Source organism: Gastrolobium bilobum, unplaced genomic scaffold (genome assembly GCF_033153095.1).
Source record: "Gastrolobium bilobum isolate Gb01-03AN ecotype WA unplaced genomic scaffold, APGP_CSIRO_Gbil_v1 utg83032, whole genome shotgun sequence".
NCBI classification, from domain to species: domain Eukaryota; kingdom Viridiplantae; phylum Streptophyta; class Magnoliopsida; order Fabales; family Fabaceae; genus Gastrolobium; species Gastrolobium bilobum.
In genome coordinates, this window is record NW_026898717.1 from 13452 (window position 1) to 31665 (window position 18214).

At 33.5% G+C, this 18214-nt stretch overlaps 1 protein-coding gene across 1 annotated transcript; it reads left to right on the forward strand.

The window, feature by feature from the left end:
* The first annotated feature begins 13122 nt into the window (after positions 1–13122).
* On the forward strand, positions 13123–14816 carry LOC133283529 (uncharacterized). Its single transcript, XM_061480393.1, has 4 exons — positions 13123–13152; positions 13307–14152; positions 14274–14417; positions 14586–14816. The coding sequence occupies exons 1-4, from the start codon at positions 13123–13125 to the stop codon at positions 14814–14816; spliced, it is 1251 nt and encodes a 416-aa protein (XP_061336377.1).
* The last annotated feature ends 3398 nt before the right edge of the window (positions 14817–18214 follow it).

Consider the following 18214-nt stretch of genomic DNA (forward strand, 5'->3'; position numbering starts at 1 on the left):
TGTGCCGCGATATGGTCATCGCGTCCGTACCTGTCCTTTATGCCTCGTTCTGGGTCCTTAATGGATTTGGGCTTCCATGTGTTATTGGGCCCTGGTTGGGCCTATATTATATCCAGATCAATTTTCAAGAGTAATAAATGTGGTACAATATTTCTAATGAGAAAAAATACCATCTGTCTGCTTTAGACCCCATGAACTAGTTTCCTTTTCACACTTAATTGGTTAATAACAATAATAATAATAAATTAATAAAAATAATAATACATACCCTTAATAGAAACGAAAATTATATGCAAATCAGAAAATAAAAGAAAAATAGAAACATCCATATGATAAAACAAGCCTATATCATAAGCCCAATTTGCTGACTCGGCTGACTCATTAAATAGGATACATCAATCTATTCGTTTGTCAAACTTTGTGTTTCTACAATACGGAAACTATATTTCAAATGAAAATTAATTTTCAAACGAAAATTAATTTTCAATCAAAAAATAATTGAATATGGAAACTAAATGAGAAACAGAAATTATATGCAAATCGAAAATTAAATGAAAATTCCTTTTCACACTTAACCGGTTGATAACAATAATAATAATAATAAATTAATAAAAGCTTACCCAAAAAATAAAAATATAACATAATAATAATATATACCCTTAATGGGAACTAAATAGAAACGAAAATTATATGTAAAACAAAAATTAAATAAAAAATAGAAACATCCATCTGATGAATCAATCCCATATATTAAGCCTAATTTGCTGACTAGGATGACTCATTAAATAGGTTACATGAATTTGTTCATCGATCAAACTTTGTGTTTCGATAAAACAAAAACTATATTTCAAACGAAAATATAATTTTCAAACAAAAACTAAATGAGAAATGAAAATTATATTTCAATCAAAAATATAATTGAGAAACAGAAACTAAATGACAAATGGAAAATATTTGCAAATCAAAAATTAAATGAAAATTAGAAACATCCATATGATGAGTCAAGCCCATATCATAAGCCCAATTTGCTGACTCGGTTGACTCATTAAATAGGATACATCAATCTGTTCATTGGCCAAATTTTGGGTTTTGATATCAATCTGTAATTGTTAACCTTATTATTATCCCACTATTGGGCTTAGTTATTAAAAATCAAAATTATTTTATGTATAAATAAGATATGTGTTATTGGATCTTTTCATTTGGTAATCAACTTCTGTACACTTATTTCTTTGCTTCTTTGTTTCTTTATCTTCTTTAGCTTCTCAAGTTGTTCTTCTATTATATAAACATGTAATATTTTTTGTTTTTGTTTTTTTTTTTTTGCAGCTTTGTTTAGAGTCTATGTAGCACCGATACTGACACGGGACACGTGACACGATACGACACGATACTCCGACACGTTAATTCTAAAAAATATTAGATTTCGACACGTTAGGACACGTTTTGATATTAAATAATATTTTTTATTTATGTAGTGTATATTATATTTAATATTCAATAATTTAACAAAAAAAATGAAACTAAACTTATAATATTTATCAATTTTGCAAAGAAACATAAGATATCCCGAATATTTATATTAAACTCAATAAAATGGTAATCGTAATCCAACGAATCTAATAGTTGGAACTAAAAGTTCAACGCAATGCAACCTTTGAACCTTCTTTTGAATTTCTATAACGCGTGTTGAAGTGTCGGGGAGTGTTGAAGTGTCGGAGAGTGTCGAGAAGTGTCGGACACGACACGTTAGGATTTTTGAAATGTCGGTGCTTCATAGTTTAGAGTAAAGGCTACAGGATGATTTTGAATAGCTAAGATATGTACTTATGTGCTTCCTCAGAGGAAGGTATGGCATTATTCTCTATCTGCTTTTCTTCTACAAGTATTTTCTCCATAATTCTTTCATTTTTTGAATATTATAAAATAAATAAATTACACAGTTGTGTTGATATTGGTATGTAAAAGTACTTTAGGCATGATATATTATAAAAGAGGAAGGTTATACTTACAACCTATTTTCGTTTTGAACCTCTTACAACCATATCTTAACCGTTGATTTCTGTCAATCAGCGGATATTATTTTCCCAAATCAAACCCATTAATTAATTATTAATTCGCAATAAGTGATAACTGTTGATTGGCGGAAATCAACAGTTAAGATATGGTTGTAAGAGGTTGTAAACGAAAATAAGTTGTAAGTATAACCTTCCTTATTATAAAATACGTAAATTTTTCAATATTTTTTTCCATCTCTTCACCCAAGTGAAACTTTTTCTCCCTCTATTTTGACTTGCTTGATATATATTTCAGGTTATGACTTTGATTGGGGGTGTTAAAGGGCCGAGCCGAGCTTTGATCTTAAAATGCTAAGCTCGTGTTTAAATGTGTCAGTCTGACCAAGCCTATTACCTGTTATGAATATAATTTCAGCCTGTGGCCTGTCTTATTTACAAAAAATAAAAGCCTGATTTAGCCTGTTAGCCTGTTTAAAATAAAATAAGACAACACAAATTTATCCAAACAAAATATACAGTCAACAGAACTAGTAATTCCATAAATATTCATAAATTTAATGTCTATCCAAACAGTATAATATAAAACAAAATCATTCAAAAAGTCTGTTTAATTAATAATATGGGATGAAATGGATTGAGGAGAGAGAGAGAGAACTATCATAAGTAGTTTAAAAAGTATAAAATAAAAATAAAAATGAATTTATTAGGCCAGCCTGAGAGGCTCTAAGATCGAGCTTTTGAATTGGAGCCTGAGGCCTTTTTATTAAACGAGCTTTTATACAAGTCCAAGTCTGGTTCCAACAATCAATTTTAGACATAAAAGCTCAGGCCTTCACGAGCCGAGTCAAAGGCCCCTGTAAGGCTCCTGGCTCGTTTAGCACCCCTAACTTTGATTATGTTTTAGATTGGATCATTTTAAAGAACCAGTAAGCACAAAAGAATGTAGTGCTGCCCTTATCTGTAAGTATATTTGATTTTTTGGCCATACTCTTCATATATATGAAGAGGGACAACTTGAATATAAAATAATATGTTGTATATTGATCTGTGTCAGAGAGTTACAATATATAGAGACCCTAATGGGCTTAAGTGAAAGGCCCAAACCTAATCTTAATACAGTCATAATACAGTCAGAATATTTACGGATAAGACGGAATCCAATCATATCTAATCATATCTAATCATATCATATCTAATATTCTAACACTCCCCCTCAAGCTGATGCGTATATATTATGAGCACCAAGCTTGTTACAAATGTATTCAACCCGAGGACCTCTAAGAGCTTTAGTGAAAACATCCGCTAGTTGATCAGAGGAGTTGACGAAAGCAGTCTTGATTTCTCCTGACTGAATCTTTTCTCGAATGAAGTGACAATCAATCTCTATATGTTTGGTCCTCTCATGAAAGACAGGATTAGAGGATATATGTAGCGCAGCTTGATTATCACAGATGAGTGTCATGGGTTGTTTCTGTTCACAAAGATGAAGCTCCTGAATCAACTTTAACCAGACTAACTCACAGGTAGCATTTGCCATTGCACGATACTCAGCTTCTGCACTAGATCGAGCAACAACAGGTTATTTCTTGCTCTTCCACGAAATTAAGTTTCCTCCAAAGAAGACACAATAGCCAGAAGTAAAGCGCCTGTCCGAGGGTGATCCTGCCCAATCAGCATCTGAATAACCACAAATTTCTGTATTTCCCTGATCTGAATACAACAAACCTTTTCCTGGTGCTCCTTTGATGTATCGGAGGATCCTCACAGCAGCATCCCAATGTGAATCACAAGGGGAATCAAGAAACTGACTAGCCGTACCAACAGCGAAAGAAATATCTGGCCTAGTCACAGTAAGATAGTTGAGCTTCCCAATTAGCCTCCGATAACGTCCAGGATCAGATAACGGCTCCCCCTGTCCGGGCAATAACTTGACATTAGGATCCATAGGTGTATCAACTAGTTTACTCCCCAACATACCAGTTTCTTCTAGGATATCCAAGGCATATTTCCTTTGACAGATAGAAATGCCCTGTCTGGATTGTGCCACCTCAATTCCCAAGAAGTAACGCAGCTTCCCAAGGTCCTTTGTTTGAAATGTACTAAACAAATGCTGTTTTAACTTACGAATTCCGTCTTGATCACTTCCGGTGAGAATGATGTCGTCAACATAGACTAACAAATAGATACATTTATCAGGAGATATAATCCTATAAAACACATAATGGTCAACTTTACTGCGGATTAAGCCAAACGCCTGAACAGCAGAACTGAAGCGACTGAACCATGCTCGAGGAGACTGCTTGAGACCATATAAGGATTTCCGAAGACGACACACCTTTCCAGACTCCCCCTGAGCAACAAAACCAGGTGGTTGCTCCATGTAAACTTCTTCTTGTAAATCACCATGAAGAAAGGCATTTTTGATGTCAAGTTGAAGAAGTGGCCAGTAACGAACAACAGCAAGGGCAAGAAAGAGGCGGACTGATGCCATCTTAGCGACCGGAGAAAATGTATCGCTATAATCAAGGCCAAAGATTTTAGTAAAACCCTTGGCAACTAAACGTGCCTTGAGACGATCAATATGGCCATCAGGTCCAACTTTCACAGTAAAAACCCAGCGACAACCAACTATAGACTTCTCTGGAGGAGCAGAAACAAGGTCCCAAGTGCCATTGGAATGAAGTGCAGTCATCTCATCAAGCATTGCTTGGCGCCACCCAGGATGGGAAAGTGCTTCACCTGTGGTCTTAGGAATAGAAATAGAAGAAAGACTAGAAACAAAGGTGAAATGAGGTGAATAAAGACGGTCATAACTCAAAAAGGTATAAAGAGGATAAGGGTTACGAGTAGTATGTGTACCTTTTCTTTGAGCAATGGGAAGAGTCTCTGATGAAGGATCCGGAGGGGAAGAAGCAACAGCAGTGGGCGATAAGTCAGCAAGAGTCGAGTCGACAGGAGGCACAGTTTTGCGACGCTGATAGGTGAGAAGTGGACGGTCCTCAGGTATAGAAGCAATAGGTTGCTCATCTGGAATAGAAGCACCTGCAGCTGGCAAAGACAAGTCAAGAAAAGGGACAGGAAGTACATGATCAACCTGTGACATCTGAGATGGGATAGAATTAAAGGGTTGTTGATCAAGAAAAGTGACATCAGCGGAAACTAAGTAACGCTTAAGGTCGGGAGAATAACAACGATAACCCTTTTGAAGACGAGAATAACCAAGAAAGATACACTGAAAGGCTTTGGATGTTAACTTATCCTTACCAGGAGTGAGATCATGAACAAAACAAGTACAACCAAAGACATGTGGAGTTAGAGGATAAAGAGGAACATCTGGAAGCAATAGATTATGAGGAATGTCATTGTGGAGCACAGATGAAGGCATGCGATTGATGAGAAAAGAAGAGATGAGTACAGCATCTGCCAGAAGTGAAGGGGAACCTGCATATGAATAAGAAGGGTACGGGCAGTTTCAATGAGATGTCTGTTTTTACGTTCAGCCACCCCATTTTGTTGTGGAGTGTGAGGACAAGTAGTTTGATGTAAAGTACCTTGTGTGGCCAAGAAATTAGAAAAATCAATAGAAACATATTCCTTAGCATTATCACTACGTAGAATACGAATAGAAACACCAAATTGAGTATGGATCTAAGTAGAAAACTTTTTATAAATGGAAAATAACTCAGAACGATTTTTCATTAAATAGGTCCAAGTGCAACGGAAAAAATCATCAATAAAGGTAACAAAATACCGAAAACCTAAGACAGACAAGGTACGACTTGGACCCCATATATCTGAATGAACAAGAGAGAAAGGGGCATCAGCTCGTTTATTGACTCGACTGGCAAAAGAGGAGCGTGTATGCTTCCCTTGTTGACATGACACACAATCTAAAGACTGAAGACCGGACAAAAGAGGAACCATTTTCTGCAACTTTGAAAGACTTGGATGACCAAGGCGACTGTGGATAAGTTGTGGAGATTCTGTGAGAGAGCATGCTACTGAAGGACGAGGCACATCCAGATAATAAAGCCCCCGTGACTCACGACCCACTCCAATCATTCTCCCCGTACCCGGATCCTGCACAGAAACAGAATGGTTAGAGAAAGTAATGGTGCAAGTGAGGGAGTGGATCAACTTACTAATAGAAATTAAGTTATAAGGGATGCCAGGAATGTAATAGACAGATGTCAGGGCCAAGGTAGAGGTCGGACGAGCTTGTCCAATCCTACGAACTGGGGCTTTGGTTCCATCCGCAAGGGTAAAAGACGGTAAATGATCAGAATAAGTAAGAGATGTAAAGAGTTCCTTATTACCAAAGAGATGATCGATAGCACCGGAGTCAAATATCCAAGTGCCAAGTGATGTAGAATGAGAAACACAAGCAACCGGATTACCAGTATAAGGCTGAGACTGAGGAGAAGCCTTCCTGAGAGGGGTTTGGAGTGCAGCATAGTCCGAACCTGAACCAAATGATGCATTGTCTGACTGAGCTATATTTGCAACAATAGAAGGAGAGTTAACCTCCGAGAGATAAGGAGATGCTGCTGCCATTTAAAGATAAAATATAAAAGCCGTAAACAAAGGAAAACGATATCCAATCAAGAAGAACCACGCGTCTAAGGTCAGACCCACAGAGAAACAATCACAGATCCAGAAAGGGGAGGAGAAGGCGAGCTTCTCTGTCCAAGACCGACCGGAAAAAGCCGCCGGAATAGTGCTCACGCGCCGGCAGAAGGTGGCACGTTAAGCCCACGCGCAGAGAAGACAGGTGGCGCGTGACGGCGCGTTGGAGATGCGTTGCTGACCGGACCACCACAGACCTGGTCGCCGGGAAGAGAGGATCCTGATCGCGTGAAGTTTGGTCGGAAAAGTCGCCGGTTGCCTGAACAGTGATTCTGACGGCGGGCGGTGGTTCCAGTGGCCGTCGGAGGTGCTGACGCGTTTGGAAAAATCACTCAGAGGCTGTTTACAGCCCTAGAAGGCTTGCCGGAAGGACGCACGGCAAGAAAGAGGACTCCTAAGCAGTGGGCTTAGGTTTTAAAGCAAAAAACAAGGTTTCTAAGCGGAAGCGAGGGTTCCCAAAACGAAAGAGCTCTGATACCAACTTGAATATAAAATAATATGTTGTATATTGATCTGTGCCAGAGAGTTACAATATATAGAGACCCTAATGGGCTTATGTGAAAGGCCCAAACCTAATCTTAATACAGTCAGAATACAGTCAGAATATTTACGGATAAGACGGAATCCAATCATATCTAATCATATCTAATCATATCATATCTAATATTCTAACAGGACAGAGGACAATAAAAATGAAACATTTCGTAAGAAAACATTAAATTTCTCACTAACAACTTAAAAATAAAAAGATTTTATTAAGTTAAATAGGAATCAGTAAGGAAAATACTAGGACTGGAACCTTATTACATTACTACATCTTGGTATCGTATGCCACATTAATATATTTTTGTATTTATATTGTAAATTAGAAATACATTTTAGATATTTAAAAGTGATTTTGGTATTAATTTTTACACTTTTGAAAATTACTTAAACTTTTAACTTAAATATTAAAACGAAAATATATTTAAATATAAGATTAATGTTTCTCACGTTGTAGAAGATAATTTTATTTTCTATATATACATAAAAGTATGCAGTGCCATGTAAAGAGAATAAAAAGAAAAAGAAAACATAAGTCTCACATACTTTTGTTTAAGCACTACTAGAAAATTCACAATCAGCAAGGGAAAAATTTCCTTGCAAAACCTGTCAGCGACGGAATTTGCGAGGGAACACGGTCCCTCGCTAAAACCCTCGTCGCAAATAGATTTGCAATGGAAATTTGTCATATGACAATTCCCTCTCAAATTGCTACGGAAAATTTCCCTTGCAAAAAAATAAATTTCCCTCGCTAACAACAGACCTATCTACAGTGTTTTTCCCTCGCAGATTGCGACAAAAATTTCGAGTATAATTTCCCTCACAAATTTCCGTAGCAGAATTTGAAAGGGGTGTATTAAATTTCCGTTGCAAAATTTGCAAGGGAACATTTTGATTTTCTCTCGCAAAATGCAACGAATTTTGCAAGGGAATATTTTGATTTTCCTTCGCAAAATGCAACGAAGTTTGCAAGGGAACATTTTGATTTTTCCTCGCAAAATGCTACGAATTTTTCAAGGGAATTTTGAAAATTTTCGCCACAAATTCTGGAATTAAAATAAAAAAATGTATTAAACTTTTGTTAATTTTCCTGTAAACAACAAGGATGTGGCAACATATTTAATGACTTTTTCTCATACGCATGATGTGGCGACCAATTAATGCCCTTGCCCCTTTTAAATTTGATTTATATATTATTTTTGAATTTTGTGAGGGAATATATTCTATCTTTCCCTCGCAATTTGAGAGGGAATTTTCGAGGAAAATTATGAATTTTCAGTTGCAATTTTTGTCCTAGATCTTGCGAGGGAACTTTCGTCGCCAATATTTTCCCTCGCTAGTTTCCGTCACAGACTTATGATGTTTGCAAGGGATTTAAATTCCCTCTCAAATTGCGACGGAAATGCAACCGAACTGCAAGGGTTTCTGCGACGGTGTTGTAGTAACGGAAAATTCACCTATTTTCCATCCCAATTGTATTTCCCTTGCAAATTTCGTCGCAATTTGCAAGGGAAATTTTCCCTCACAAATTTCCCTTGCTATTCGCGACTTTTCTAGTAGTAATGTATGAGATAAAATTAGTTTTTGTAACATTAAAATATTAATCCTTAAATATATATATATATATATATATATATATATATATATATATATATATATATATATGTATGTGTGTGTGTGGGGAAATAATTATCTCATTAGAGACAAAGTAGTGAGATCCACTATTTTTTTTTTTAATTGTTGGACCCCACTATCTTGTCTCTGTTGCATGAGATAATTATCTCATGCAACTTGAGATAAATAGGTCCCATATATATATGGGGAAAGATATTGTGACAACCAAGTTGTGTTACTACCAAGTGACTACCAATTAATCTCACCGTTAGATCGATTATGTTGATCCAACAGTTATATTTATTTCCATCTTTGTATGGTCATGGTTTCCCAAATTTAATACTTTATATATATTTCCACCTTTGTATGATTATGATTTCCCATATTTAATGATTTCACTTTAAATATGGGAAACCATGACCATACAAAGATGGAAATAAATATAATCGTTGAATCAACATAATCGATCTAACAGTGAGATTAATTGGTAGTCACTTGGTAGTAACACAACTTGGTTGTCACAATATCCTTCCATATATATATATATATATATATATATATATATATATATATATATATATATATATATATATATATATATATATATATATATATATATATATATATATATATATATATATATATATATATATATATATATATATATATATATATATATATATATATATATATATATATATATATATATATATATATATATATATATATATATATATATATATATATATATATATATATATATATATATATATATATATATATATATATATATATATATATATATATATATATATATATATATATATGGAAAAAGAGCTGTTTAAAATTTTTTTTACAAAATTTTGCAAATGACACTATGTACTCTCGGAACTACATAGTGTAACCCAGTGTACTTCCGGGAATACATATTGTAGTTTGTAAGAATTTGTAAATAAAAAGTTTATAAATGTAATATTCCCCAATATATATATATATATATTGGCTGTCGGTGCATTTGCTGAATTGCTTTTATGGTTGGTTCGATTTTCAAATGTTCATTACAAGAAAAAATAAAAATTATTCATTTGAACGAAACAAGGAAAATCCATCCAGCCATAAATGCAATCAAGCAGAGTCTGCTCTTAACGCCAGCAGCTAGCTTGCTTGTCATTTGTATTATATTTTTCAAACTTAATTTAAATTATATATTCAGAATACCCATAGACATGCACCAGCATCCGTGGTTGAAATGATATTTGTTGGAAGCCAACGCTACAACGTCCCAGGTTCGAATGCTGGTAGATGAAGTACAAGAATACTCATAGGCTTTATTTTGTATTTCATTAGATGCACCGTCCAATTGTTATATGGGTTTTATAGTTTTACTATACACCCTTCGATTTTCGTGCTAACATGGGTACGTTTGGTAGAAGAGAATTTTTTTTTTTTTGTCCGGGAATCTCGATTTTTAAAAATATAATTTTTATATTCAGAAATTTAAAATCGAAAATCCGACCAAAATCTTTGTACCAAACGCCCTTACATCATGATGATTCTAAGCTTTTAATCTTCAATTTCAAATTTTCTCTACAATCCTTTTCACATCATTAAATCATAGGTCTTCAACAACTATCAATTTTAATTTATTGATTCTGAAAATAAAGCTAAATATCGACCCCGAAAAAAGTGTAGGATTACATAGATCTGAACAAAAAAATAATCTTTGAAAACGCATCCGTATGAAAATAGATAGGGCGCGCCCCGAATTTTATTTATACCGGTGAACCCATAAAATTTTATTTATGTTTACATAATTAGTGGTGGGATTCGGGGACAGCATCCCGAAATTTTTTTTTTAAAGATACTATGAATAGTTTTGCATATTATAATTTTTTTTTTTAATAACCATAAAGTAAGCTGCTTCTAGAGAGAGTTTTCTTTTGTGCTCCAGGCCCCATGAGGTACTTTCATTTAGGGAGTGGCACTTGAACAATTTTTTTTTTTTTTTATTTCTTCTCTCTTCTCTTTCCTTAGTAGTTGTCTGATTTTGATTGGTCCGGACCACTGAGTTAATAGTGGTCCGGCACCATCGAAATTCCTCTCCTTTTAGAGTTTTAATTATAGACAATGACCACATTTGTTAAAATAGACAATTATTTTCTATTTTGAACTCTTCAGACATTTTTTTTTTTTTTTTAGTATTATGTTCCCCACCATGTCTAGGTGAAGAAAATGGAAGAATTAAGTCAAGATACAACATTGTTGGGCTTTCTCCAAGTGAAATATGAAGATAGGCTTTGCTCTTTTTTTTTTTTTTTTTTTTTTTTTATCATATTAGCTTCTTCTTTTTTTGTGTTCTTGTTATATCAGCATTAAAAAATCTGTAGACAGGATACAACATTGTCGGGCAACGAGCAGCAACAAGCCTACTTGTTGCAATAGGCTCACATTTACCTGATCTTGTGAGTTATCATCTTTTTCTTGTTAACCATTAAAAATAATTTATTTAATTTACTGTATTAAAAAATTCAAAGTTCAATAAGAAAGGAGAGATAAGGTTACAGGCTTAGAGGGACACAAGTAAGACAGAAAAATAAAGATAAGTAGAATACAGCCCTACATTCTCTTTAATTATCAGTTAAATAAATCTATTAGAAAATCATTTTCTATATATTCAATAGTTTTTACTTTATCTCTTTATTTTTTTATGGTTTCAAAATGGGAATTGCAGCAATATTTTCTATCATGTTAAACTGTTTTCCCGTTCATCGGGCATACAATTAGCATCTGTTATATATTATATACTCTAATTGTTTTGTGTTTTTTCAAGTTTTCCCTATACTCTAAGCTGGTTTAATTTCCTTTGTACTGTTCTTTTTCTTCCATTGTTACATCCTATAGCAGTGGGAGTAAGGGGATATGGACAGCGTTTTGAGCTTATAATTCTCTCATTAGTTCTTTGTGTTTTTGCGGATATCATTGGATGTTGGCTTTGACTTGTACTAGTAGTCTTTCTTCCATTTAATTTCTTTTATCCAGGGGAAAAGAGTTCAATGTTTAAATTATTCGATTATGTAATTGTTGGCTTTGACTTGTACTAGTATTATGTAACTCTGTTTCATTTCTTTCTTCTCATAAACTTATTTTTCCTTTTTTAAATGTGGCTAAATAACTTTTTTTTTTTTTTGTAGTGTACCCATAAAAATAATTCATCAATGTTTAATCGCCATAAGATCAATAGATAAGTCACAGGAAAACTTTCTGTTATGTTTATTGCTTGACCGTCCATTCAAACCGAAATAATTTTGTAATAACATTTTGTAATATATGCTGTTAGATATGCATAATCACTTGAAAATAGATGCGCCCACACACACATATATATATAAAAAAAAGTTTATTTTTTTAAATGACATAATTTATATATTTTCACTCTCACAAAGAGGTGAGGCCCACACTTTTATTTTTTTGTCAACTCTCACTTCTTTTATTTATCTCCTTCTCTCTCTTAAAATTACACAATTTTACATCCTTTAAAATGACACACACTTTTTTCATATATATATATATATATATATATGCCTTTAGCTGTAGCTACTAACTCACTGAATTGGACATTGTAAAAATCAATATTGGAAGAGGCTCATTTAAAAACAAAAATTAAAATTATGTGCGGATAGTTAATTAACGATTTTTTACATTTTCAGTCGTTATTATGACAATAAAAATCTCATTTATTGATCTGGATAAGCATTTGATATTCTGAAAACCTTTAAATATTATTTTCATTGAAAAAAGTGACACCACATGGTTCTGTAACATAATTAATTACGTACCTTAAAAGCAGCTTTGCCATCGAAAAATATATATAATATATGGGATAACATTTGTTTTCATATGATTTCCGTATCTTCTGTGATAACCTTTTAACAAAAATTAACAACGAAAACGGAAAAGAAAAACAAAAAATCTCTAACAAATTTTCGCATAAAAAGGAAATTGCTATTTAGACTATTATTGTTGAGTTACAAACTATCAACTGCCATCAAGTTGTTGTTCCTATAAATAACTATAGAGAGTTGTTTAAGGGTTTGCATTGTCGCATACCCAGGTTGATCATCAAATTTTGTCCAAACCACTTAATTACCGGTAAAAACAACTTTGTGTGGAATTGGCATCAAGTTTACGCCAGCTATGCTATTGCAGAGTTCTACTATAAAAGAAGCGGACAAGACCTCCATATGTACACAAAATTGTCTCCAACCGCTATTTCACAATTTCAAAAACTGCTTGGAATTTCGGGGAAGACCAAATCTCTACCATGGTCATTCCCTCCTCTTCTTCTCGTGTGGTATGCAATTCCTGTCATCCAATTTTTGAGCATATATTATATGTTTGAACCTTGAATTGTTTATTATAAGGTTACTTGAAATAATAACATTAGAATATAAACTTTATTCGTTAATAAAATATGTGATAATTATTAATGGTTTACGTATGTACAGGTGAACATGAGGTTTATGTTTAAAACCTTGATGCTTTCCTCATCAATACTAGTGTTTCTATTGAGCACGGCGTACTCATCCTCTGTACTGGATCCCAAAACACACATCAAGTCAGCAACTTTTGTGTCTGGAAAGTTTGAAATGAGACCAGGATCAGTTGTGGAGACACAATTGATAGATATTGATTTTCCAAGAGGTCATGTTGGTATTAAGAGTTTCGATGCTGAACTAATTGATGAAGAAGGGAATCCTGTACCTTTGTATGAAACTTACCTCCATCATTGGTTTGTTTTAAGATACTTTGACGACCCAAAATCAACTAAGAGTCTTCTTGAAAGAGCCATTTTCGTGAGAAACCAAGGCACATGCCAAGGTCCTGTTCTTCCACATTATTGGGGATTTGGGGGTGAATCACGAGGAACAACCTCAAACATTCCAGATCCTTTTGCAATAGAGGTAGGTAACCCTGCAAAACTTCCTAATGGGTTTGAAGACAAATGGTTCTTCAATATCATGGCTATTGATACACGTGGCGTACAAGATAGGAAAGGTTGCTCCGAATGTAGATGTGACCTTATGAATATCACAAAGAATTTCTTTAGTACCGCAAAGGATGTTGATGGCAAACCATTGAACCCTGATTATAAGGGAGGAATCTTTTGTTGCACTGACAAGTTACAGTGCAAATTGAGAGAGGGATTTCAGGCCCCAACGAGAAAGCTTGCCCTAAGATACAAAATAAGGTGGGTTGATTGGGACAAATTCCAAGTCCCTGTTAAGGTTTACATACTTGATTCCACCGATAAGGTAATGTCGAATGGCTCCAAAACAATCCACGGGTGCAAGGTAAATAACTTATGAATATACACTTAATTTTTAACTACACTTTTCAATGTTAATTGAATTCCAAAAAATTTGTTAATTTTTTGGGATTACGTGAGTATTAAAGATTTTCGATTTGTTATAGGTTGAATATACTATTCCGGAAAATGGTAATAACAACTCCCCTCATGTCCAAAAAACAAACATCCCAATGGAAAAAGGTGGTTATCTCATCTATGGCGTTGCTCATATGCATAGCGGTGTTGTTAATGCAACTTTATACGGAAAGGTGAAGTTCAATATTCGCCATCACTCTCATGATAGATTGTTTTATTAATTTTTGTGTGCTTGATATGTATTAAAGACATAAATTTTCTTTATAATCAATAAAATTGTAGGAAGACATATATTTTATTGTGTCTTCACTTCTAAAATTTATGTTTTTTTATTAAATTAGGATGGAAGGACTTTGTGTACTTCAACACCAAAATATGGAACAGGAAAGGAAGCAGGCAATGAAGAAGGTTACGCGGTTGGAATGTCTGTTTGTTATCCACAACCAGGTACTGTCAAGATTAACGATGGTGAAACTTTGACCATAGAATCAATATACAAAAACGAATTTACCACCGGAGCTATGGGGCTATTCTACATCTATTTGGCAGAACGACTACCGCAAGATGCATAGACATCATAATTACTTTTATCTACATATTGAATAATGTAGATCTTCTTTGTTGCATGTGTAATTAAGTGAACGATCATATTATTTCAATCGGAAATATTGCTCTATAAAATAAACATTCATTTTTTGTTCGTTTTGTGCTACTTTTGTAAACATTATTTTAGTCTCTTTGTCATATAACATTATTACTACAATTACATAAAATGTTTCTAATAATTAATTTAACTTTCTTTGCAATCTCATTACATCAATTATTTGAAATTTTTTTAATGAATATTAGTGAAGGTGGTGATAATTACTTGCCAATTTGTTAGCAACTACTCTCTAATTTTATTTTTAATTTATATACACTTCTAGTAAAGTGAACATTGTTTCTTATTTTCCATTTGCATTTTGGTGAACATGGTTTCAAATTTAAAATATAGTATTATTTGGAAGATATAGAAAAACGAGTACAGAATCGGTGTTTGAAAAAGGTGGTTATATCTTCAATGACACTGCTCATGTAAAGAAAGAGTGGCTAAACAATAACACAAGAAATGTGTGAATTGTGTTTTCAAATTTTTTTGCTTTAAACAAAAGAAAATCAAAAACCCCTTTTAAGAAAGCATGCAAGAAAATTTTAATCAATTAACAAATGATCCCCAATGGCTAAAACAAATTCAAGAGCAATGAATCATAGAGAGTAATATGCAGTGAAAAATAAAAGATTAGGGAAGAGAGAATATAACACCGGGATTTATCCTGGTTCACTCTCTACCACTTGATAGCTACATCCAAACTGCCATCAATCGTTCCACTATCATCAAACTTTCAACCGGTGCTTGAAGAAACCGTTTTACAAGAGAAATATTACAAGACTGTGACCAACCCCTTGATCACTCTTAACCTAAACCCTAGGATCACTCTAATTGTATAAACCAATCACTTAATCTGTACTAGAACCTGTAGAGTACCTCCCTACGTCTAGAATTACACAGAAAATTAAAAGAAAACAGAAGAAAAAGAAGAAAAAGGTCTAAATTGTTTTCTCTCACTAGATATCAATTTTAACCATAATAATCTTGGGTGATTCTTACTCTAACACATGTAATATTACGCTCTCTTGTGTTTCTGAACCCTAAAGTATAATTATATAGCAACCCAAGTCGGTTTAGAAAAGATACAATAAGATTTGATTTAGATTTAAGTAATATCACGTGACTCCTGATAAATACTCGGATATGTGTGTCTCCGTATCCGAATATTGTGGGTTTTGAAATTCGGATACCATATCCGAATATGCCATATCCAGATATCCGATGACAGCTGATGAGTCTCCAATTTTTTATGTATTAAGCGTTAATATGAGCATGAAATTGATTTAAAACTAATTAAAAGTTATGAGAATTATAATTAAAGTGTTATTTTATTCCCAGAAAATATTCTATTAAAAGTTCTTATATTTTGTAGTAATTTTCAGCTCTATAAAAAGATATATTGGAGAGCTCAAGTGGATTTATTTTTCTAAATCATATAATTGATTGAAGATCTTATTGAAGATTCTCTTGAATATTTTTAAGGAAATTGTTTCCTTTAAATATAAAAGTGAAGATTTTAAAGATTTGATTAAAGATATGATTGGAGATTATAGTAAAGATTCCATTGAAGATATTATGGGAAATTAAAAGATATGGTTTAAGATTTAATGCAAGATCACACAAGAAAATAAAAAGATATGGTTTCTTCTATAAAAAGAGGGCTGGCACATTCAAGAGAAGAGAGCTTTTGATCAATTGAGATTGGAGATTACTGAAGGGAGAGAGATAAACACGTTTTCATGCTTTGGAGCGTTGGAAGTGGGTGGAACTCACAAAAGCGCTGGGAACTCTGAAGATTCAACAAGCTGTCGTCAATGGAGTTGGAGGATTTTTATTTGTTTTTCATTGTTATTAATTTCAATATGCTAGGCTAGATTTTTTATGTAGTTAGGGGAAGATGAAACACAATTGAATCTTTCGTCTATGAATGAAATTGTCTCTGAATTCTTCTCTTTCTATATTTGAATGAATTTATCTGTTTTTAATACTTTCTATGAGTTTTCCCTATAGATTGATTTAGGGAAATTGTATGTTAATAGGGATTTTGGTGCATGAACCCTGATTTCATAAATTCATCATAATCCTTGTTATCTAGGGATAAACATAGGAAAATTGTGCAATCTTTGAATTCTTGATTTTAATGCATGTTTTCTTGATGAACAACCGGGGAACTAGGATTCTTTCAAGATAACATAGAATTAGGGTAACAAGGAATTGAGCCTTAATTAATTTAGAATGAATTGATTGGCATTATATTAAGAGCAGATTCTTGACTATTTAATTCATAGCATAAAGAGGCTATTGAGGAAAGTCGAAACCCTAACTACGCTCGTTCTTGATAATTAAACAACTCATCTTTTTAATTGTTTTTAATTCTGAAATTACATGTTATTGATTGTTTTAAATTTTAATTCTCTTCATCTCAATCTTTTTTGTCCAACTGAATCGCGATTAGTGAAATAGTGCTTGAAACCAATCCTCGTGGAAACGATTTCGTACTCTGGTGCACTTTATTACTTAACAACCAGTGCACTTGCCGAGTCGCAACAAGTTTTTGGCGCCGTTATCGGGGATTGGATCCTTCAATATTAGAAGAAGCTATAAGCAATCTAGATTGGACTTTTTATTTTTCTACAATTTAAATTTCCCGTATTTATATAATTTAATTTATTTTATTATTATTTTTTTATTATTATTATTATTGTTTTAATTTCATTTATTTTGTTTTTTGTTTTTTATTTTTATTATTTTTTATTATTTTTGCATTTATTTATTTAGTTTTTATTTAATTATTCTATTTTCTGGTTTATGCGAGGTATTGTTGATCCAAAATCTTGCAATTCGACCCAGAGATAGAGAAGACAGCTAGAAGGCTCAGAAACAGCTCAAAAGAGAGAAAAGAAAAAGAAGCTTTTTGCTCGACGGAACCAAAGGAGGAAACAATGGCAGAGAATGATCAACTCCTACCTATTCAGAGGACGGTGGGAGATTATATGACTTCAGCTCGAGTTCCTCAGACTTCAAGTATTGTTAGGCCAACCGTGGATGCTAACAATTTCGAGCTCAAGCCGCATTATTGGAGGTGATTCAAAAAGATCAGTTTGCTGGAGGACCACAGAAGACCCTTACATTCATCTTGAAAATGTTCTCCTTTACCATGAAGATGAATGGAGTCTCTCGTGATGCCATCTTGCTCAGGCTCTTCCCATGTTCACTTAAGGAAGATGCAAGAGGTTGGTTGCAATCATTGCCTCAAGGAAGCATCACCAACTGGGATGACTTAGCAACCAAGTTTTTAGCTCAATTTTTCTCATCTTCAAA

Coding starts and splice junctions, on each gene's coding strand:
- LOC133283529 (XM_061480393.1), top strand. CDS start 13,123: ATGGTCATTCCCTCCTCTTCTTCTCGTGTG. Junction 14,153..14,273: donor AAACAATCCACGGGTGCAAG/GTAAATAACTTA, acceptor GATTTGTTATAG/GTTGAATATACTATTCCGGA. Junction 14,418..14,585: donor ATGCAACTTTATACGGAAAG/GTGAAGTTCAAT, acceptor TTATTAAATTAG/GATGGAAGGACTTTGTGTAC.